Source organism: Phoenix dactylifera, chromosome 12 (assembly GCF_051530095.1).
Source record: "Phoenix dactylifera cultivar Ajwa chromosome 12, Ajwa_hap1_PhDact_Kaust_v1.1, whole genome shotgun sequence".
In the NCBI taxonomy this organism is placed as follows: Eukaryota; Viridiplantae; Streptophyta; class Magnoliopsida; order Arecales; family Arecaceae; genus Phoenix; species Phoenix dactylifera.
This window is the reverse complement of record NC_143201.1, coordinates 3,603,882-3,627,042: the sequence shown is the minus strand read 5'-3', so window position 1 is coordinate 3,627,042 and position 23,161 is coordinate 3,603,882. Positions and strand designations below refer to the sequence as shown.

The 23,161-nt window shown below is 37.4% G+C and overlaps 1 protein-coding gene and 1 long non-coding RNA gene across 3 annotated transcripts; one reads left to right on the top strand and one right to left on the bottom strand.

Moving 5' to 3' along the window:
• Window positions 1-589: 589 nt before the first annotated feature.
• On the bottom strand, window positions 590-15,743 carry LOC113463547 (uncharacterized). Of its 2 annotated transcripts, XR_015971913.2 has the most exons (4): window positions 15,377-15,743; window positions 12,942-13,063; window positions 1,266-1,426; window positions 590-856 (listed from the first exon to the last, which is right to left on the bottom strand). It is a non-coding gene; the product is annotated as an uncharacterized LOC113463547 (long non-coding RNA). The 2 variants fall into 2 exon arrangements; XR_015971912.2 differs by lacking the exon at window positions 590-856 and having other exon boundaries at window positions 881-1,426.
• On the top strand, window positions 4,164-10,534 carry LOC148700353 (uncharacterized). Its single transcript, XM_088708364.2, has 12 exons — window positions 4,164-4,677; window positions 4,773-4,957; window positions 5,906-5,986; window positions 6,066-6,107; window positions 6,187-6,231; window positions 7,616-7,702; window positions 8,076-8,202; window positions 8,545-8,628; window positions 8,887-9,012; window positions 9,519-9,583; window positions 9,667-9,772; window positions 10,428-10,534. Exons 1-12 carry the CDS (start codon window positions 4,164-4,166, stop codon window positions 10,532-10,534), a joined length of 1,569 nt encoding a protein of 522 aa, XP_088564490.2.
• Window positions 15,744-23,161: the final 7,418 nt, after the last annotated feature.

The following is a 23,161-nucleotide window of genomic DNA, read 5'->3' as shown; positions in this document are numbered from 1 at the left end:
GCAACGCTTAAGGCTAGAGATTGTATCAGCCTTATCAGAATAGTGACCTGCTCTAGGGTTAGAGGTTTGGACAAGGATGTAAATATTCTAGGTCCGAACCCAACCAGAATTGCAATAGATAGTGAGCGGCACACCGGGCCGGTCGACTCAACTTGAACGACCAACCAAATGCTAGTTAAGAGAATTAAAAACACCTAGGTAAAAGAGGGGATCAACATTTTGTTGATCTGCCATACTTTTTCTACACTTTAATATTTTTCTCATTTCTTACTTCATTTGGATGCTAACCTTAAATGTCTTTTTTTAGTCATATTTTATTTTTATTTACTAGAATATAATATCGACAACTGAAATATTAATTTGTGTTGGTGGGTTGAGTATAGATCCATATAAAATAAGTACACTGGGTATGGATTTATATTCTCTAACTTGATTATAAATAGGTTGGGTATGATCCAAATTTAACCTAACTCAGACTCAACCTAGCCCAATCCATCCCCATCCCCAGAGAGGATCAATTAAAGCTACATTTCTTTTATTTTTTCTTCTGTTGTATCATTTAAATCATCATTTTCCTTAAGAAAAATAATTAGAAAAGTCTGTAATTCAAGCTTCATTATATAGTCATCAAAAATATACTTCAGGATTCATCATGGTAGGAACATTTGCTCATGAACTAAGAGAGCTGATTATCCTACGCCTGTGCTTGGAGAAGAGTTACAAACATGGGCTGCATAAATAAGGATATGCTTAAGCTTCTGAAGTTCTGAAAAAAAAGGCAATGTGCCTAGTATTAAAGCGACAGGATCAATGAAAGCTTGTTACAAACTATAGCTATGAACACCTTGGTAGCATCCTGTTCAAAATAAAAAAAAGAAAAAAGAAAAAGAAAAGATCATCTTGGTGGTATCAATGACATCTCAAAGCCATTATATTGTCCACTGGCTCTCTCTTAAATATTACGACATTCATTAATGGCTTCTTCAAAACTTAAGTTTATCTGTGAAAGGATTGCCTGCAATTCCTGTTGGAAGTGATCATCTTACATTTATTTATCAGTGAAACAACATGTGCTCGGAGAGGAGTCCGGTCCGCAATTTAATTTGCAGTTCAATTCATTATATGCCAAATCCTGATCAGGCTGGAAGTGCAAGATGATCCCTTCCAAGAGGAGTTTCAGGGTGCAATTAAAGACAAAAGCCTTGTCCAAGCAACAGCTAGTAACATATAAAAACAATAACTAACAACAAGGAAGGGAGACTAACCCAAAGCTCATTAGCGGACACTACGATGAATGCATTACTGAATTGCTCCATCCTCTATTAAGCACTCCCTCCACATCTCTCTATCCAATTAGGAGGAGGAAAAAATAGCTATTGGACTCGCCATTGATTCAGAAAGAGTATGCGGACCTCCAAACCAGGGGCTAAAGAAAAAAACCAGGTCAGTTTTTGCCTAGTAGCTTCAGGAAGTATTGGAAAAATATTTGCTATATTAGGCACATGACTCAAAAGTAATTGAATGAGTGGTTGTTAGGAAACATCCAAGTGTAATCTTTAATGCAATGCTACAAAGAGTTCCTAAATGCAGCAGATGCCATCTGATTGCGTGCTTCATGTAATCAAAAGCTAAATTGCCAGAATTAAGAAGAAATTTCTTGAGGCATCAAAGCTTCATAACCATGTAGAAGTGCCAAATTATGAATATAGAGATAGTGACTAACACTTCTTCAATCATTTAAAAGAATATCAGTAACCTATTTGTCTAACACAAGAGGCATATGAGCGCACCTAAGTGTATGTATTGTCAACATACATTTGAATAAAAGGAGTTACTTGGATTTTTTTCGGAAACATTATCTATCTGTATATGATTTGGTTGTGACAGTGTATGTAGGTTTCTTATATGATTCAAGAACTGCAGTATAATTATCATATGGAAAAAATATTAATCCAACAATTAATCATGATGCAATTAAGCTTTAAAAGCTAACACTTCAAGCATTAAAATGGAAAAGGACACAAGAGTCAAGACCTCAGAATTTAGCAGTATCATAGATCAACAGTGAAGTAATTGTATAACAATTTTAAGAACATCACCACCCTAACTAATCCTTCACTTAACTATATCCCTTCTCTTCTGTGGTCTCCTCCAAAGGCAGCAGGCAGCTTCTCTGGAGCAGAAAATATTCAGTCATCATATCAGACGCTAACTGTAAGCAGAACCTAAAGGGAAGAAATGTACTCTTCCAAGTAAGCCAGAAATCTACCATGTATTGGTACAAGGCTGTTTACCTTATTCTTAAGCACCTTGGTTCTCTCCATTTGGTCCACAGACCTAACACAGCGATTTCCAAGTCTGCATCTGATACCCTATTTGTTTATGGAACATCATCATTGAAAAATATCAAGCTTTCAACTATGGGGTTAACATTCTTTGTCATCATGTAGGTCATCTTTGTCATTCTAGCCGTCGATCTTGTCCGCATGTACTGTTTTAGTTGGTCCACAAAGACTTGACACTACCAGGCTTGTCTATTCTATCCGACGTATCCATGAAATGCTGTTGCCCAAAATTTTCAACTGAAAGCTAATTTAGAAGATGAACCACCACTACTTCTAACATCTATGTTTCTACAACTAAAATTTGAAAAACAGAACAGTGTTGTCACTTGCCACCAATGTCATCTTTGTCATCCATATGGTCCACATAGACTTAACTTTGCAAGGTTTGCCTTTGATGCTGATCATTTGCATGATAAATCAACTTTGTAAAATGTCAAGATGCTAATTCAAAAGATGAAATACCTTCTATTAGAAGTTATTCTGCTACAACTCAAATTTGACAATCAAAAGAATGTTGTCGATCTGTTATTCTGCTTCTTGATCAGGCTTGAGGAATAGGTGGGTACCAAAAGTATTAAGTGGCTATATCACAAAATCCATGAGATCTTGAGCTTTCCAAATAAATCGTGTATAAACATTTTGTTTAAAACTAACTCTCGGTATTATTAAGGAGAGTTATAACATTCCTTGAACACCACATCTTATAATCTATAAGAAGCCATGCAAATTCTAAGAATTTAAAAGCCCTAAGTTTCGAGACCTTTTTGGTTAAGGTAATCACTCAAACAAGCTCTTAAAAGTGATTTAAATTTTCTATTAAACATAAAAATTTTGATATAAAGACTTTATAAATGCTAAGAGTAAAATATTTCCCACATAAAGCAGGAAGAAAATGAATCGCAAAGAACCTTGGAAAGAGATCATCATGTACTCCACACTGTAAGTTTTTAAGCTTTGCATTATGAGGACCCGACCTGAGTTAGTATGGAAAAGGAAGAAAGCTTTGCGTTAGGATGAAATTTTCAATTACGGACGAGATTTCAAGCCGCTTGCTTAAGTTTCTGTAATTTCACCTTGTCTTTTGGAACTTTCTTGCACTTCAACAGTAGTGAAGGAGAAGCTAATTAACTAAAAGAAATTATAATGCATACCACAAGGTCTAAGAAGCCAACTATTCTTAAGAGGGTTCATAATACATGTTCTATTTGACCCTCACTAATACAGAGTACAGGAAGAGTAATATCATACAAAGATAACATCATACAAAAGAAAGGTTGAAATAACATGACAAACTTGGAAATCAAACATTTGGCTTTGGTGAAAATGAGGGAAGATTACTATCAGTAATTTCAAACATCTAGTCCACATTTGCTTAATCAGGTTATACAATATATCCAAATTAAATTTGCAGCAACAAGCAGTTGGTCATGATAAAGAAAAGAATGAAATAAAAGTCCTTACCTCCAAGCAAGGTTCACCGTACCGGTACCGAACCCCGTACCGGTGCCGCACTAGTATAGGCGTACCGAGTGTCGGTACGGTACGGTACGCTCGGTACCGACCGTACCGACATTGGTGTACCGATACCGGTACCCATCGGTACGGGTACGGTACGCTCGATACCGATCGGTATCGACCGGTACAGCGAACCTTGCCTCCAAGCTTAGGTAGAAATACATTCTAATAAAACTTGACAAATTGGAAAATTCTATGCAAGCAAAGAAATTAAGTTCTATTTTCTTGGTGGTATCTAACCAGCCATGTTGGCTTCCCCAGGTACTGCACACATGGAAAAGAGATCATCCTCAATTCCAAGGAATGAAAAGACATGGTTCCACCTTGTCAGCTGATGAAAAGGCACCTGACTCGGAACAAGATATCACCAACTCAAGCATATCGTATTCCTTGTATGATATATGGGAGTCAGAGTCCAAGCTGAGTGCTCCAGATATCACTAACAATGATACGGGGTCAGAAAACCCAGCCCAAAAACTTGAGCTTGAAAATCTCCCTCCGCTATCACCAGGAATACAGTCAAAGTTTGGTCGATATAGCTTCAACAAAGACAGGTCAGTTGATGACAAGAACCTTGAAAGAAAACTCGAAAGAACGGACAGTGGGAGCAAACAAAATATAGGTCATTCTAGAATTTCTTTACCTCCGTCGGCCGCATCATTCTATGACAAGAATTTGCTACGAACTGACGTATCTGTTTTGGAAATGTGTGAAAGTGTTGATAAGTTGAATCAATATCTGAAAATTATAAAGGCTTATCTCAAAGCTGGTATTCCAGGAAGGTTCTTGCATGCAGTGATGGGACAGGAAGTTGCTGGTAATGTCCATATGGTAGTATAATAAATGAAACATTTGAAAATCTGACATCCTGTTTCCCCTTCTTCCCTAGTGTTTGACGATGGGATTTTGCAGATATAGGATCAGTTGTTTCAACCATCATGTATGCCTTCTTCCTGAATGAAGCTCAAACAAGTAGCCAGCTCTGCACGCTCCCTGTCATCAACATGAAGCGAGCAGATTTCTGTACACATGCCGAGCTAAAATGGTTACTTAGCTCATGTCGTGTTGAAGAAGAATATCTGGTCTTTATAGATGAGGCATGTAGAAAATTTCCTATCTTGCACATTGAAATTTTGATCCAGACCTTAAAGGATCTTTCTTTTTAAAGAGGGATATTTATCTAATAGCATAAGAGAAAAGGGACAACTAAATGGATCCTTCTTCAACATTTATTTCTATCGACTCCTGCAAAAAAAGGAAAGCATTCAATTCTGAGAACTTCCAAAGTTTCTTTTGACTATGAGTGCTTAGATTTGCCTTGGCAACTTTTTGTTGTAGCGGTCTAAACGTTTGGCCTATTATGTGCATGTCCAAAGACTCCAAATTATCTCAAATCCCCTTTTAACTCTTCTTTAGGATGATTAATTTCAAGTTTTAGACTCTGTCCCTTCTTGTTTACCAAGCATCATCAACATCCACATCCCTGCAGTATTTGGGTCATGGGGCCCTTCTCACTGCTTAGCATTGGAATCCACCATATCTAGAAGGCTTTGCGATTTCTTTTGTTGATAAATAGAGGTGAACCTTTTTGCCATTTACCCAGAACTTTCGCCTTCAGGTCTGACTTATTAGTTTCTAACCTATACCTAGTTTGTTCGATTATCTTGTCGCCTTCCATTGACCATTGGTGCCCAATCTGAACCCTAAGCCTTAATTCTCCTCATCCTTGATGAAAACCTTGACTTTTATTAGTCTAAATTGGTTGTCTCTTTAAACAAGAAAATAAAGAGAGGCATCTTAGCGCACGAGACTCCCATCACTGCAGAATCACGCAGCCTTACCCCCACGTGCAGAGAGGCTCCTTTTGCATTTCGAAGCTATGACACCAAGGTCATAATGGAGCAACTTTACCATTGTGCCTAGGCCCTCCCTTGTCTCTAAACAAGAAGATGATTGACTTTATTCTTAGGAAATCAATTTACAATTATGAAGTGATATGACATAAAATATATGAGAACTGATATTAACTGGAAATTGTATGGCAGATCAACCTTTCCTATTATGATCTATTCGGAAGTCTAAAGCTTGTACTACTAAATGGCAACAAGCTCCCAGCAAAGCAAGAGGTGATGACAAATTCAAAGAATTGATATTTGCATACTCAAATATTTGCGCTTTTCTGAATGAGTTATTTTTTTTGGACAGGGACTGAAAGAAGCATTGGTTGAGATCTTTAACTGCAAACAAGTACGTAAATAGTAGTAGTAATTAGATGTAGACGTGGATAGTCACTAATTTGTCAATTATCTGATGGCTTGGTTTCTAGGTTGATTCTCAATATCCTTGGGTCAAAGATGTTACCATGGGGCAGGTACCACTTCTTTTGTAACATAGGAGTCTGCTATAAATTTGTTATTTTTCCTGCTCCATATCAGTTTGGTGGTGGACTGAGATGGACGTTCTACTTCACTTGCAACACTATAGAACGTTCATTGAGGATTCAAGATAAGTTTCCAAATGATCCTTCTGCTAAAGATTCTGATAAGCAAGAGAGATTGTGACTTTGTCAGTTTCATAGTCACATAAAAGAAGATATTAGAGAAATCACAGGGAACAGATTCAGTGAATAAATTCCCTCAAAAGTTGAAAATTGTCATTTGAAAAACAATACCAGTTTGCTAAGCAGTTGAACATGAACAAATACACCCTCGAAATGATCCTTTGTTGCCTAGTTTCACTATATATGATTCATGTCACAACAACAACAATGATAACAGCAGCAGCAGTACTAGTAGTAGCAATGACAACAATAAGAATGAGAGTATATATTAGAACAACAAATAAATAAGAAAAATGATAAAAAAATAACAATACCAATAACAATAACTAGTTAGCATATGGTAGTGAAGGCAAGTTCTGAGGTATTATTAGCAGACCCATTAAGTACTAAGACCACATGAAAGAATGATCACGGAAAGAAAATCTGAACCTCACAAAAGGTTTCTATTTATTTGTCCACATTTTGACTTGTTTACACAATTAGACTCTAATATAATTCACAATTAACCATTTATGTTTCAAATCTGAAAGTGGCTGTACTGACCTCCTTGACAGATGGTCGGTCAGCCGAATACTGTTTTGCTTATAACAACATATGAAAAGCTCATAACACTTTCAACAGATTTTCCATGTTACCCTCATCCTTGTTCTAGTCTCTGGGTGAGCTCGCATGTTACCTAGACACTCGTGTCCAGCTCCAAAAATTTGTATCAGAAACGAACCCAAGTCAGATACGTATCTGTCACTTGGATATTTTTGAAGTTTTTTAGTTCCCACTTCTAGATTGGCTGAGAGTTAAACTCTTCGAACAATGAGTTCGACCCTCCATTTTTAGGTTAGGAGAGAATACTTATTCTTTTTAAGAGATTCTTCAAGGATGTAGGTATCTAAATAACTGCACAAGATATCTTTTTTATTTTATATCCTTAAGTTAATTGGGAAGTTTGAATAAGAACATATATACTGAAAAACATTAACAAAAAAATACCTTTTAATTTTTTTTAAATATTTAAAAAATAATATATAGGCAAAAAATATAATATAATTAAAATTATATTGGATCCTATGTATCTCATATCTCCCTTTTTCCTCTCTTGCTGTGTCAGAAACTAGGATACACATTTAATTCTGATTCTCATATCCATGTCCATGCATCACTAGTGATCTAAAACAGTGTATGCACCTTGCTGAAACAGGATTGCTCATGTTGTACACTTGTTGCTGAAAAGTTTGCAGATACATCACCTGAAATTCTAGCTGGGCAGGGATTTAGCAGACTTCTGGTAAATATTAGTTGTCTTGGCCATCCATTTCTGACAGAAATCCCATATTTTGGGTTGTATTGTTTATATATTCTTTATTTTTTTCTGTTCACTAAATCATACCTGTGCAACTTCGAATAGAACCCATCACAGATTCTGTGAAATTCAAGCTCACAGAATAAACTCTGGTTAATTAAACTGATATAATGACATTTAACACTTCCATGTAATCACTCTTCCCAGAAGAGAACTTAAAAGTCAATGCTAATATATACTTGCCTCTAAAAAACTCAACATATGAGAACCATACCTCATACAAATTTATTCTGTCAAGAAGCTCATTTGATCTTATTTTATTATCTCATTGACTGTTGTATATCCTAAATGGGTGCAGCTCTCAGGCATCCTCATGGATACCGCAAACCTCACAAGTGCTAATTGCACGTCCAAAGATAAATATATGGCAACATTGTTGATTAAAGGAGCTGGCCGATTTGGATGCAATGGACTTTACCAACTTTGTAAGCTCTTGCATTTAATTTTTATACTAGCATCTGTATAATTGCAATAACAAATTGGTTAGCTTTTGTCCAATAAAATTTTAAATCATTTTATAACTCAGATTCCAATTTTAATGATGTTTCTTATAAGAAGAAAATAGAAGCTATTAATCATCAAAGAAACACACTGTAACTTAAAAAAGAAAAATGATTTTTATACCAAACTCAAAGTGTAATAATTCTTAAATTGTGTTATATAGAAAAATCTAGAAACTTGTATTTCTTTAAAAGGCTTCTTGCCTATCCTTAAGTTTACTCCTCATTTATTACATATGCAAGTTAAAGAAAATCAACTTTTTGCAGTGAAATACAAAATGTTTGATATATCCGATCTTAAGGTGAGGGACATACTACGTAGGGATTTCAAGAAGTGGACCAGAGTTAGAGGTACAATCTTCATTGACACACTTTTCAACTTCCATCAACTAATATGAAAATAATCTCTGAATATTCTATAACTAAATTTTTAATGAACTACATTTTATAAGTCAATGCCTGTTCATCAGGAATCCTCTGCTTTTTGCAATATCAAATCTTATATCAGATATTGATGTTATTTTAGTTGCTTTGAGATTAATATGATCTATAACTCTTCCAAATGTCGTCCTAATTGAAATGGTCATTTTCTATAACATCTGCAACCAGGAAAGCCTAATAGCACTGGTTCTCGATTAACAGTATCCCATGTCGGGATGAGTTCTATTGGAATCTCAGTTGAACAACTTCTTGCTCATGAAGATTTGGCTTCTCAGGAGGTGATTCAATTTCGAGGTAAACAAATTCTCGTTTTCAGGTAGCCATAAAAGTTACTATTCAGCATAAACTTTTGTACTGTAATTGTAAGAGTGTTCTTTGCATATAAGTTGACAGTTGCAATAATTGTGAATCTCAATCCTTTGGAGTGGTGAATTGATGTCACCTGGCATGATTCATATTTGATTGTAAAACATGTTGCCTCTAAATTTTAAAAGCTAGTTATTCTAAATTGTTCTCTACCAAGTACTGCCTCAACAATTAGTTTGTCGCATCATTATTTCTTCTTAAAAATATTCAACTAAAGTAAATGTGAGTCAAATTATCTTTCAAAAGATAGAATGACTTTCAACATCACATTGTTCTCTACTTCATTAAATGTTACTAAGTACATTTAATAACACTTACACTTCTTGCATGCTCCACATAACAAAGAATTCCCAAAAAGGAACTTTGTAAAGACATAATTTCATCACAACATGTTTTAAACTTCTTTGGTTTATGGTCTCTCATTAAACTTTCAGAATTAGAAAGACTTCGGCTGCTCATGGTTGTTGCAGGGTATTATGATAACCAGAAAAATTTTAAGGTATTATCTGGTATTCTCAGAATGTTTCATTATTCTGTTTGATAAGCTTTTCTTTTGGTGACTAACTGATTATTTTATTGTAGAGAGAGATCTTGGTCTCTACCAATACTGCAGAGCTTATGAGAAATTTTCTCCACTTTTGTGATACGAACGGCACACATTTGCCACTTAAATCTCTGGATCAACTAGGTCAGTTATGTTTGTCCTAGCCTTGTGTAAATTTCAGTATATTAGGATTAAGTCAAAAATGCTTCTATCAAATAAAAAAAAAGGCAGCTTGGTGCACAAGGCTCCTGCCATTGCGGAGTCTTGAAAGGGTCAAATGTATGCAACCTTACCTCCACACACAAGCAAATTATTTCTGTGTTTCGAATCTGTGACCTCCAGGTCATAGTGGTGCAACATTATGATTATGCCAAGGCTTACCCTCTAAGAATGCTTCTCTTAGATATAGCAATAGAAAATAAAAATTCATTTTTCTCTCAAGTAGTTATAGTATATGCAAATGAAAGAAGAAAATAAGGAAGACAATTCAAACATTGTGAACATTGTCTATATGGACTAGATGCTTATGCATATGAAATCGTAGGAATCACAAGATATATGAGATCAAAGTTCACTGTCTAGACACTGGACCCCGTGCCGGTGCCACACTAGCACTATATCAGTACGGTATGGTACGGGATCTTTTCGGTATACCAAGTATCGGTACGCCTTCCATACTAGATACCGGTACCGAATCGGTATGGTACCGTGAAACATATATGAGATAATATATTGGAGGTGTTTTAGGATTGCTTATTTTCATGGTCCAATGTAAAGATTTCTTTTCTACTTTTTGCAGAGCTGAAAGACGAGTTAAGAGCATTTGAGATTGATAACAAGTTGACATCAAGGAGAACCATTGAACGACTTTTGGAAGAGTTTAACAGGGTATTAGGGAAGCAATAGCAGATTAAATGACAGGATAATATCTAGAACTAGTTCCCATGCATTTGTGCTATTTTACTAATGTGAAGAGATCACATTCTTCATTGTAGCTTACACAAAATTTTATTGATTGGAACATTTTTACTCAAGCGTTAAAAAAAATACATGCATGTGTACATTTATATATAATATATAAATACCGATTTCCTCTCCTAAACTTCTCGCTTAAGGTAAGGACAAATTTGGAGTTTAGAATTCCAATTTACTTGAATCCTTGTCTTATTAGAGAATGCAAGAAAACTTTCTCATTGTCTTTCTCAAAAAAGATTCTTCATAATCAAGATCAGCCTTTAAGTATGAGAGTTTCAGCATCTGCATCGCATGCTTGTCTTGCTCCATCACCATTGCTCTGATAAAGTTAAGGACTGTAATCAATCAAAGAATGAGGTCTAACGAGAGACAAGCTATAGCAATACAGCATTTTTGCAACATCTCCAAAATCTAAGTAGCAAAGTTATAATCTTCATCAACCTAACATATGAAACCGGGTTTTGTATGCGGCAATGGTATATCTAGATGAAGCAAAACCCCTAAGAAATGACGTTACAAAAACTTCCCTCAAAATAAACATATGCATGTTTCAGTTCTCCATTCTACCATCCAGAATACTTTCTGATTATTCCCAGATCTTTCAATAAGCTGATGCAGCAAAAGCATGATGTTGCAAATGCATTTACTGTTGAATACATGGACCTTCCCAACGTAGGAACAGTAAATACCATATTGGTACTTAAATTGATCCCCTCCTTCACTGACCTACGTATAGCTCTCCACAGGGTCCTTCTAATTATATCCTAAATTCCTCATACAGTAATACACTTGATAGAAGAGAATGTGATATCAATCAAGCCCAGGTGCCTTTTTCCCTAAACGTACACAGTCCAACCTTTACAAAAGTCTTCCCATATAGTTAGAACCAGAAAAACCCACACATGTAAGCAACCCATAGAAGCTGATAGAAGCACCTAACTAGAAGAGGAATGCCATGTACTTGAGGGTCTCCATTGACAACCTTTTGGCACTATGTCCTCAACATATTTTATGCTCTCATAATAGTTATTTTTATTTAAATGTTATATTCAGTAAATCACTACTCTGCTCTAGCAGTACTAGCTTTTCACTAAAATGACATTTAATAAATCAAAATATAGCCAGGTGCCTTGATAGAATAGAATGTGATCTATCAAGCCCAAGTGCCTTCTCCCAAAAAAAAGTACACAATCCAGCATTTGAAAAGTCCTCTCACATAGTTTGAACCAACAAAAGTCGCACATATAAGCTACCCATAGAATAACATCTGATAGATGCACCTAACTACAGGAGGAATGCTCATGTACTTGAGGGTGTCTATTGACAACCTTTTGGCACTATGTCCACAACAACTTTTATGCTTTCATAATAGTTATTTTTGTTTAAATCTTACATTCAGCAAATTCAGCAAAAACAAGTTGTAATAACCTAGAAACTCGCTCAAAAAAGCTAAGGAAAAGGTGGAATTTGGGTTTCTCGGCCCAAAATCTACCTAGTGCATAGCCGGTGTGAGACTAAACACACACTGCATGGGTCCTCACATACTCTCTTTGTTTAAGCCTTAATATTTTCACCAAGCTAGGGATCCAAATTCATTCAAATCCAATCACAGGTACCACAAATTCAGTTATAAACACCACAATTGACCCATGGAAATTCAGATGGGCCCATGCTGCAGTGTCCTTTACATACACATGGGCCATGGCTGGATCTGCTCTGGTACCATTAATAACAATTCAGGATCTCCTACAAAAAGGCTAATCAAAAGGTATTATTTGGGTCCCTTGGCCCAAGATCTACTCAACGCATAGCCGATGTGGGACTAAAAACATGTCCACGCGGTCCTCACATAAGTATTCTGATCTAGAAGTATTATCTCTTCACTAAAATGACATTTAGTAAATCAACAAATAGATAGAGTTGTTTGACTCTACCTCAGCAAACTTTAATATATTAGTCAGATATTCTATAGTGTTAGGTTAAGAATGATATCAAAATGAGAAGGAAAAGGGGAATATACACCCTCAAAGGTGCACGAACTGTGTGTGTGTGTGTGAGAGAGAGAGAGAAGGAGATGGTTAAGAAACTTGTTGGATCCTTTTACATCACAACATGCTGTCATTAGGCAATATACACCCTCAAAGGTGCACGAACTGTTGGCACTCTTCCTAAAGATACAATGATCTTTTCTCCCTTCGCCAGTGCACATACTTGAGGAAGACATCAAGATTGCATGCAGCAACCATTCCCGAAGAAAGGAAATAATAGCTCATAGGAGGAGAAGAAAGAAGAAAATCAAGGTTCCTTTATCTTTCTATAAAAAGTTCTTAGAGGATACCTTTATCATAATGTGCTCAACAACAAAGATGTGGGAAATAAAGTGACACCATCCTAACGCCCCAACACCCATGCACCCATAGGTACAGAGGTAGGTATGTAACTTGGTGCAAGGGAAGAAACCTAGCAAGAAAATGAGACCACATCAAAAAATACCAAATCATAAAATAAGAGAAATTTTAAAACAACTACAACTTGTTTAAAGAATAGAAGAAAAGCCTTTTCTTTGATTGTAAAAATAAATAAAACAAGTTTTAAATATCTCTGTGTTTTAAAATTGCTAAAAGGTATGTGTCGTGCTTTCAATGATGTATTTTGGAGTGAACTTGCATCAAGCATTGACAATTTTCCACCCACACATCCTAAGTGACTTCTTTTACTTGAACATGGAACATCTAGTATGCAAGTTTTATCAAGTTCCTGGTACAGTTCTATTAGGTCCAAATCAGCATAGATTTTTTGCTTTAACAGTTATGCATCGGTATCTTGGTTTGCATGAGCTTTCTAGTAAATGCGTTCTGATCCTCGTAGGCTGGAACCTAATAGCCAGACTATTAAAGGTGTCACAACTAGAGACCTCACCTAAAAAGGCTAATCAAAATGTTTATTTTGGGTTCTTTAGCCCTCTACAAGTACCCAAGATCTATTCAATGCATAGCCAATGTAGGACTCTAAACGCAAACTTGCACAGATCCTCACATAATTCCTTTGTTTAAGCCCTAGCATCCTCACCAAGCTAAGAATTCATATCCAATCAAATCCAATCACAACACAATTATCAACTTGTGGTCAACTCCAATGGATCCATATTGTAGTATCCTTTAGCCTATATAGGTTATAGGTTGGGTCTACTTTAATACCATCTATCACAACCCAGTACCTCACTCAAAAAGGCTAGCTTTTGGAAAATATCATTTGGGTTCCTTGGCCTTATAAAAGTACCTAAAATATGCCCAATGCATAACCGATGTAAGACTAAATACATGGTCACACGGATCCTCACAATGAGCTCCCTAAGTATGTTCAACAGCACACATCTTGCCTTTGCACTGTAGGACTCAAATTTTTTTCTAGATTTAAGTTCTTATTCTAGATGTCGAAGTTAAGTGTGAAAATTATAAGGATGGGCCATCTGCCAAGAAGAATAAATAAATATATAAAAGTGATGGGCACAAGGAGATAACTTCAATTCAATGCCCCTGCAAATCAGTCTGAGAGCTTATTTTTTTTATGGAACCTATTTCTTATGATCTTGGAACAATCAGGTTTTATTGCCGCTGTTAGTGATTAAATATGGCTTTAATCTTGGCCCCACTGACAATATGTGGGTCAGCCTTCTTGCGAATCCTTCAGTTAAAGGATTTGCAAGGTTTTCGATAAACTTCATGTAATCCAAAGTGATTATACTATCATCCTTGAGAACCTTAAGGGCCTGTTTGGATGCCAGATTATTTTATTTGTGATAAGATCTGCTCGAGAAATCAAAGTTGATATGGACTCACCTAAGAAATTTCTTCGAATCAAACTAGGTCAAATCGATTCAACCGAGCGCCATCGTGATAAAAAGCGATGCATTACGTTAAAATCCTCCACAACCAATCCATCATGGCAGCTGCAACAGACATTTAGATCAAATGTGGAATGGGACTGCGGAGGTCCAAAGGCGCCACCTTTCGGGGATCGGCATGCAGTAGAAGAAGATTTGGAGGCAGAGGACGTTTTGTGAGGTGCCGGTCTCCACCACCGCCACCCGCTTGCCGCCGGCCCAACGAGAGGCAGCGATGGCGGCGGCCGCGGGACCAGTACAGTTCAAGCAAGATAAATTACCCAAGTCTGTATGGTGATGATCATAACCAGGATGGCGTGCTACAAATAGAGATGCTAAAAATTCTAAAAACGGATGTCTAGCATTAAAGCTACCTACCTAGAATGGTGAGATTTTAGGGAGAAATGCTTATTCTTGGTGAAATAATCAAGAAGATTCAATGATCTTAAGTGGAAATGCAATGAGAAACGTGTTTGGCTCCACATGGCTAACTTTTCCGTCGTTTATTTGGGCTAAATACCAGGTTTCTCCGATGGCTCAGCTTCATGTAATTCAAATAATACCTTTCGATCCATGAATCATGCTGATTCGAGGACACTGCAGCATTGATCTATTTGGAATTAATCGTGGATCTACCATTATCTACGGAAGTATGTTTAATCCTATATTTATTATGTGTTGGATTATGCACGAAAGAGATCTTAGAAATTGACATGGGGCAAATAATAACTTTTCTTTGGTCTTTTTGGGTGAGGTTATAAATTGTTATAAATAAAAAAAACTCAAATAATATATTCCAATATAACTACAAAAAAAGATGATAAAATGAAGAAATATTATGCATCACAAAAGAGTGGTCAGCATGGGCCATCAACCAGTAAGAACTTTACCTACAATAGAAAAACCAAGGAAGACTCGAAGGTCAAAATGGAAGCCCATAGCATTTCAAACAGAGTCCATATCGCCATGGTAGAGGACAATAAATAAGATTTATGCTCCACTAATCAAAAAAAGGGGGAGGGGGAGTAATAAACAAAACTCATTTCACTTCGGTCATCAAAAGCAATCACATTGATGGTAGTAGAAGAAGAAGAAAAAGAAGAGGAGGAGGAGAAAGTATTTCGGTTAAGCAATGCAGAGGATAGAGCGAGGTGGGTGGGGGGATATGTAGAAGAAGAAGAACTATTAGTGCCGTTGCCGCTGACAACCAGCCCACCGTAGGCACGACAAACGCGGTGACGCTGGAGAACTCCTGGGTCGCCGTGCTCCGATTTTGAAAAAAAAAAATCCAAGTATATCCCGTGCCGGATTAGAGCGGGGGCTCTACAGCAAAAATTAGGCTCGATGGCTATACCCAGGCCCGACCTGGCCCGATCTGGCCCAACTGTCGGACTTAAATTTTTGTCCAGGCCTGACCGAACTTTATAAATCTGGTCCTAGGCCCGACCTGACAGGTCCGATTTTTTTTTTTTTTTGAATCTAGAAGTGGGCCAGAATGACCCAACAGTTTAATGGGCTCTCTAAAATTAGATGTATTTTTCTATTTTTATTTTGTTTCTCCAATAGTTAATTGGGTTCAATACATGACTTGTGAGTCGGGCCGTGCCGGATCATTTTTAAAAGTTCCCAACTTTTTCTGCCCAGGCCCGACCCATGGGCCTTTTTTGTAATGCCCAAGCCCGAAAAATTTCAGGCTGGGCTGGGCGGGCCCGTGATCAGCTCTAACTCGGATGCCTAAGTTTGAATGTTGATCAAGAAATAAAAGAAGATTTTTTTGTAGTCTATTAGGGCATCTAAGTAATTATCTCCTCGAGTTTCCCCTCTTTTGATGCTTGTATGGGTAGAGATGCTTACCTACCATCGAAGAATTAGGCCAATGGGTTGGCTAGGAATGACCCATCTCAGCATGGCCCAGAAATCAGGCACAAGCATGTCGCATGAGAATGATGTCTTACCAAGGCCGGCTCGAGCCTTAGGCGACTGAGGCGGTCGCCTAAGGCCCCCGGCCTGAGGAAGGCCCCGATTTTTTTTTTTTGCCTAGGATAGGAGGCACCGCTACAGTGTCAGTGCTTTCCGGCGGCAGCAAGCAGCAGGCTACGGGCTATAGGTATTGCGGGCAGAATTGACAAACAACGGGCTACAGTGTCAGTGCTTCCCCCCTTCTCTCCCAGAGCTTTTTTTTTTTCGTTCCTGAACCTTTTCTTTGCTGAACCTCCCCCCTTGAGGCTTCCCATTTCTCAAAGCTTCAGTTTTTGGGCCGCCCCTGCTCCGGAGTCTTGTCCGGACCTCCTCTCCTCTCCAGACTCCAGCGACCAGCTCTCCTCGGCAGCTCGGCTCCTCCAACTTCCGGCCTCCGCCACTCCAGCCTCCGGCCTCCGCGGCCTCTGGGCTCCATTGATCCCTCTCGATCTTGTCAGCGCCAGCGGTTCACAGACCACGGTCCACGTCCACCGTCCTCCGGCAGCCCGGCTCCGGCTACAAGAAGGCAAGAACCCGGGCTCCCTAGTCCCTCCTGGCTTCATCCCTCTCGATCTCGTCAACCTCCCTTTTTTTTCTTTTTTGATCTCTAATCTTGTTCTATTTTTTTTTTTGTGAGGAGGGATTTGCATGTCTGGAGGAGAGCGATGCACCACTCGAAGTTGAGGACTTGAGGGAGGGGGGTTTTGGGGCGGGTGAGCATGGGGGTGAGGTGGTGACTGGTGAGGGACAGAGGGAGGAGGGGGTGGGGACTGTGGGGTGTCTTCTGGAGAGGGATGGAGGGAGCCAGCCAGGGAGGAATTGGGTCAGGGACTCAGGATGGAGGCTGAGGGGTTTAGTATGGTGGTGTGGTGCCGTGGTGGGGGGTTTGGGCTGCATCTGGCCATTAAAGTAGAGGGGTGGGTTTTCCTGAGAATTGGGAGTGATATTGTGTGGTTTAATGAGCTCAACCTCTTTTTTTTTTTTTGTGATTGATTAGCTTTTCGAGGGGCCAGGGGGTGAGGTCTGTGGTGAGCATGATAAAAGAAAATGTCCTCTTCAACAAGGCCTTGGCTTGGGCTATCTTCTAATGTGATCAGGTATGTTGTAAATTCTTTGGGGGTAGGGCCTCTTTACATACATAGGAAAGCATTTGTGGTGTAGATGAATGCACATAGCTAGGTTGTTAAAGGGTGCTGAAAGGTTTAGATTTCTAAACACTAATAGCTGAGCATAAATGGGCCCTATTCTCATAGCTTTTCACTACTTGTAAGCACTAATTTCGGAACATCTAATAGCTATTATTTTTAAATGAATTTTTAAAATATTTTGCATTTATTAAAAAAATTATTATTTTTTTTAAAAAAGGCCTCTTTTAATGAATTCGCCTTAGGCCTCCAAATATATTGAGCCGCCCCTGTGTCCTACTTGTCACATCAGCAGGATTTCAGTGACCACCAAGCCTCCGGCTAGGATACAGCCAATAGTGGGAAGCTCTCGAGATACGATCCTGTTCGCACGACATGGGGCCTACCGGGTGACAGCTCCTGACCAGCCACACACTGGTGTCGTGGCGAATTCTGATTGATTGGTCCTTCTGGTGAGCTGTGGTCGACCTGAATGCACATCAAGTGCTTAAGAAATAAGGGAAGAACTCTAAATTCTACAGTATGTAATAGAACCAAATATCAAAAAAAAAAATCAGCGCCGGCACTTTTGCCATCTAGGATCTCTCCGAGGTTTAACATGGAAGTTGTTGGTAGAAATAGGACCAGAAATAAGTATAAATAAATTTACCTCATCCTATCAACTTAAGTTTTGGGGAAAAGTAGTGATTTTAACATAGTATCATAGTAGAGGTCAATCTACCTCATCCTATCAGCTTAAGCTCTTAGGATAAGTGGTGATTTTAACAACAAGAAATAACTCTAACAAGATGAAACAGAAACAAACTTAAAAGGTCAATTCATTTTAGTAGGCCAAAAGGATGACCCTTAAAAATAAGGAGTTCCTCATGATTTCTCATAAAAACAAAAATGAAGAGAGGAGTTGCTTAGCTTAAAAATGATTAGAGCAAAAACCATTTTGCCTTGTAAGTAGTACCATACATGCCTAACAAGCTACTGCTTCTGAAAGAATTGTGGAAGATATCTTCGATATGGTTAAATGCAGAAAAGAAATCTTGCAGAAAATGAAGACAGAATAACTACATGGTTCAGCAAATTAGATCACACCCAACAAATAAGATTTCAAGAAAAAGGAAAGGCAGCTACAGTCAACAATGATGGGACCTGAAGATGAACAAAGAAGAATTGCTCAGCAAATTAAGTTGTCTCAACCACCATGGAAATGAAAATGAGCAAAAAGAATAACTTAAGAAAAAATAACCAATTAAAATTCAAAGTGGAACAGAGCTGTTTTTCCTGGCTACATGATTAAAAAAAGTAAATACAAGCACATTCAACTACATTAAAGCATTAATTCAGAAAAAAGAGAGGAAAAGCAGGTGGGACCAGAGAAACTTCTTTTTGGTAACAAACAAGCCTCCTTTGGCTATGCACTGCTTTATTCTGCTTTCCCTTCTATTTCTAAAGTTACCCTTTTTGAATCAGGTCCAATCCAGCGGATACACCTGGTGTGAGTTGATTCGAACCAAAGTCCATCAAACCGGACCACGTTGCATCCGTTCTGACCATTGCGAACTCCAATCACTTGGGTAAAAGTGTGCAAAAAAATTGCCCAAACCGTGAACTTGACCCGAGCTAGTTTTTTCAATTTGGTTTATATCAGATTTTTTTAATTTGATTTGGCATCGATTTGAGAAAGGCTTGAACCGAAAAAATTCGTTTTGATTTATGTTTGAGTTTTCAGAAAATTGATTCAAATCGACCCAACCTGCCCCACCCATATGAATATATATAAATATATATTCAAACCAATCTGACCGAATCCAACCAATATGTGTGTGTAACAAGGTCAACGATACTGTTTCGAACCATCCGAAATGAGACATACTGAGCCATATCGAAAGTTAACCAAGATGATTCCAGCCCTCAGATTGAGAAATCGGCGATGGAGAGGGAGAGGGAGAAGGAAAAAAGAGAGAGAGGTGGAGGGAGGGAGAGGGGGTGAGGGAGGAAAGGAGCGAAAGGTGAGAGGGCGACGATGAGTGAGAGAGGCGAAGGGAGGGGGAGGCTCCCTCTCTCCCTCCCTTCCTCCCACTTCCTCTCCCTCCTTCCCTCCTCTCCCTCTCTCTCACTTTTTCTCTCTCTCCTTTCTCTTCCCCTCCCTTGTCAGTTCATGTTGAAAACGACATGGCACAGCATCATACTATACCACCAGCCTACCGACACGAATGTTGATTCCGTCATTGCAGATCTCTCATTTTTTCTCTCTCTCCTTTCTCTTCCCCTCCCTTGTCAGTTCATGTCGAAAACGACATGGCACAGCATCATACTATACCACCAGCCTACCAACACGAATGTTGATTCCGTCATTGCAGACCTTAGAAAAGCTGTGTGTACATATATTTCAATTTTTTAATTTTTTACCTTATATTTTCTCTTATATATTAAATGAAATTTTATACTTTCTCTTAATTTTTTCCTTCTATTTTTATACATTAGCCCATTGAACATCAAGCTTATATAATATGGAGATTCTATATTTTGATTTAGTCTATCCCATTTAGCCCAACTCATTAAACATCAAACTGATAAATTGAACCAAATCGATCCGAATTTCTCAAGTCGGTTTCAATCGATTTTTGTTGATGGTCAGTTCGGTTTCAGATTCAGTTTTAAGAAATTGGTTTAAATTGGTTCAACTTCAGTTTTATCTCCAAACAGACCCAACTAGACCTAGGGAGTTAGTAACTAGGAAAAAGATTGATGACCTGATAGGTGCTACCCAGAAAAACAGAATTGGTTAGGGCATCCGTGTCTCTCGCTTAATGATAATGGGAATCGGGAAAAGTTAATGCAACCCTTAGAAGGTACCAAAGCTGTCGACTATCTTACATGGTGCTTGATCCTCATTAGACCATGCAGACTATGCTAGTCTCTTTGTGCCACGTCGGATGGAGAATGAGTTTGGTTGGTGCCTTGCATCTCCTTAGAGACTCACTTTCTATATAAAACTTTTCATTTCTTCTCATGGGATCACATAGGACCACATACCTTTAGTGGAGCCCAACTTGACCCATTTTTTCATGTTTCAAGCTAGCAGTGGCAATCGAATCAGGTCTGATTGAAAATGGGCCAGATCAAAAATTTGCCAACCTGAATATGATTTGTTTATTAAATAGGTCAAAAATTCAAATATGAACCTACACTATTTAAAAAACAAGTAACTTGATCTGACCCACATAACACATTTATTAAGCAAAACAAGTTAGGAGATTTTTAACATATTAAATAGATTTAAATGAGTTAACAGGTTAAGTAAGTCCAATTAAATAAAAAAGAAATAGGTTAAGTAGCTTTTAAACAAACTAACTAGATCTTAAGCATATTAAATGGGTCAAAGGTTTAAACCTGAGCTTGACCCGTTTAATATATGGGTCTAGATAGGTTAACCCATTTATGAGCCAAATCTATTTATGTCAAATCCGAACTTGCTTAAACTGGGTCATTTACTAGTGGGTTGATAGGTCGAGTCATAAATTGCTACCTTTATTTCCAGCTTCATGCATGCCAGAGTCTTCTGAGAGTATCAAGTAATGTGCTTGAAATATTTATTTACAATGATAAGGATGAGTAGATTTTGCAAATAAAAGATGCTTACTTGCTAGATGTACTAGAAAAGAGAAAAGTAAAAGAAAATAAACAAATAAAAGTAGAGAAAAAATTATTGAAAATTTAAAAGAAAATAAACAAATAAAAGTAGGGTCAAATTTTGTTGAAAAATTTTAATTTCCTTTTAAAAAAGGTTTAAAATTTTAAATGTTTCCTTTTTTGGAAAAGTTTCAAATTTTCAAAACACATATTTAATGGTCCCATATTAGATATTTAAATATAAATACATAAGCATTTATTGAAGTCTAGTTGTTCTTGGTCTAGCTAAGCTTTATAGATGATGTGTTGATGACCACACACACTCCCCCTTGCTTGGCTAGCAATTTCATGCACGTGAATAAATTCTCTTGCTCTTTTTGCCACTTAATTTCTTCCTCCCTTTTAATTTTCTTAAGCCTCTATTGCTTTTTTTTTTTTAAGTACATCAGCAACTCACACTAACCTCGCGTGAGCATAGCCAGAGCTGTTAAGAGAAAGGAGACTGCTCAATGGTGAAGGAACAACCGACTCCTTAGTCCAGAGAACCATCCCAGAGTGATGTGCGGCGTAGGAAGCAACCCAGTCAGCGCCTTGTTCGCCTTTCGGTATAAACGTGCACGATCTGAAATGTGTTACACTCCCTCACCAACCATCAAAAGTCGTGAAGAAGTGGATGCTTCGCTTCTCCTCGGCCTTCCTGTAGAATCCACTCCACCACCGCTGCTGAGTCCCCCTCAAGGGTGATGTGCATGACCCAAAGTATCTGCCTTGCGTAGGAAATGCCTTGCTATGCTGCCTGGAGCTCCACCCCCAACACTGAAATCTTGTAAGAATAGCGTCCTCCGGCAGCAACTAACCTGGAGGCCTGATCTCTATTGCTCTTTTTCATAGACAACTGAAGGAGTCTATTGGATCAGACCTCCACGCAATAGGAGGATTCAAGCCGAGTCAGATTTGTTCTACTTTAGAGACGATTTCACTATAGATCAGCACAAGAGGGTGAAATTTGTTCTTAGGGTTGTTTCTTCACAAGTCTTCTTCCAGGCATGCATTCCTTTCAAATTATTTTTTTTTGCAATCTATCTAGTTATTAAATTTTGAAGTTATTTATAAATCTTGTTTTATACAATTATTAGCAATTTATATGAATTAGTCGACAACAATCTAAGAACAAATTTCTTTGTTAGCTTAGAAATTGCTAATATTTATATACTTGAACAACATAGTGCAATCTTGATTATATTGTGTAATTTTGATAAATATTGTCTTCTTAGAAGATTTAAATCTTTTGCAAAATCAGCTATTTAAATCAAGAAAAATAACTCGCTACTCTAAATTTTGTGTAGAAAACTAATTTAAATTTCAACACAAAATCCGATTACTTGCCACTTTGAAACATACGTGGAAAGCTTTAATTTCAATTTTATATTAAAAATATGGCACGACAAAATTATGTAAAAGGTATTTAATCATATTGAAAAATAAAAATTGATTTCTACTACTATGAAAATAGTAAAATATTCTAAAATAATTTTCAAACAAAAAACAATTTTGCAGCTACTTAAAAATTGTGTAAAAGTAAAAAATATTTTCTTCAATGTTTCAAACAAATTCAAAAATCTTTTTAGTTTTCAAATTTAAATTCAAAATTTGAAAAACCTACAAACACACTTTATTGTTTTTAATTACTAGATTCAAATTTTTAAAACCTATATATTAAAGTAAACATTTCAACAGTTAATCGTTGCTCCTTTTAGAATAATTGCTCTCGTTATGTATTGCACAATTATTTAATATTGTTGCCATCGTATACTTTTCAAATTACTGCATTTATTACATTCAAATTTAAAATTTCAAAAATCTAGTGCAATACTTTTGAAAGATATTAATTAAATACTTAAAAATATGAGGACTAAACCTTGAAAGCTTGTGTATAAGGAACCC

Bases quoted from the DNA above. Each gene is read 5' to 3' on its own strand.
- LOC148700353 (XM_088708364.2), top strand. From the start codon at position 4,164: ATGAAAAGACATGGTTCCACCTTGTCAGCTGATGAAAAGGCACCTGAC. The intron at 9,584-9,666 runs GTATTATCTGGT...ATTTTATTGTAG, and splicing joins ATAACCAGAAAAATTTTAAG to AGAGAGATCTTGGTCTCTAC. The intron at 9,773-10,427 runs GTCAGTTATGTT...TACTTTTTGCAG, and splicing joins TAAATCTCTGGATCAACTAG to AGCTGAAAGACGAGTTAAGA.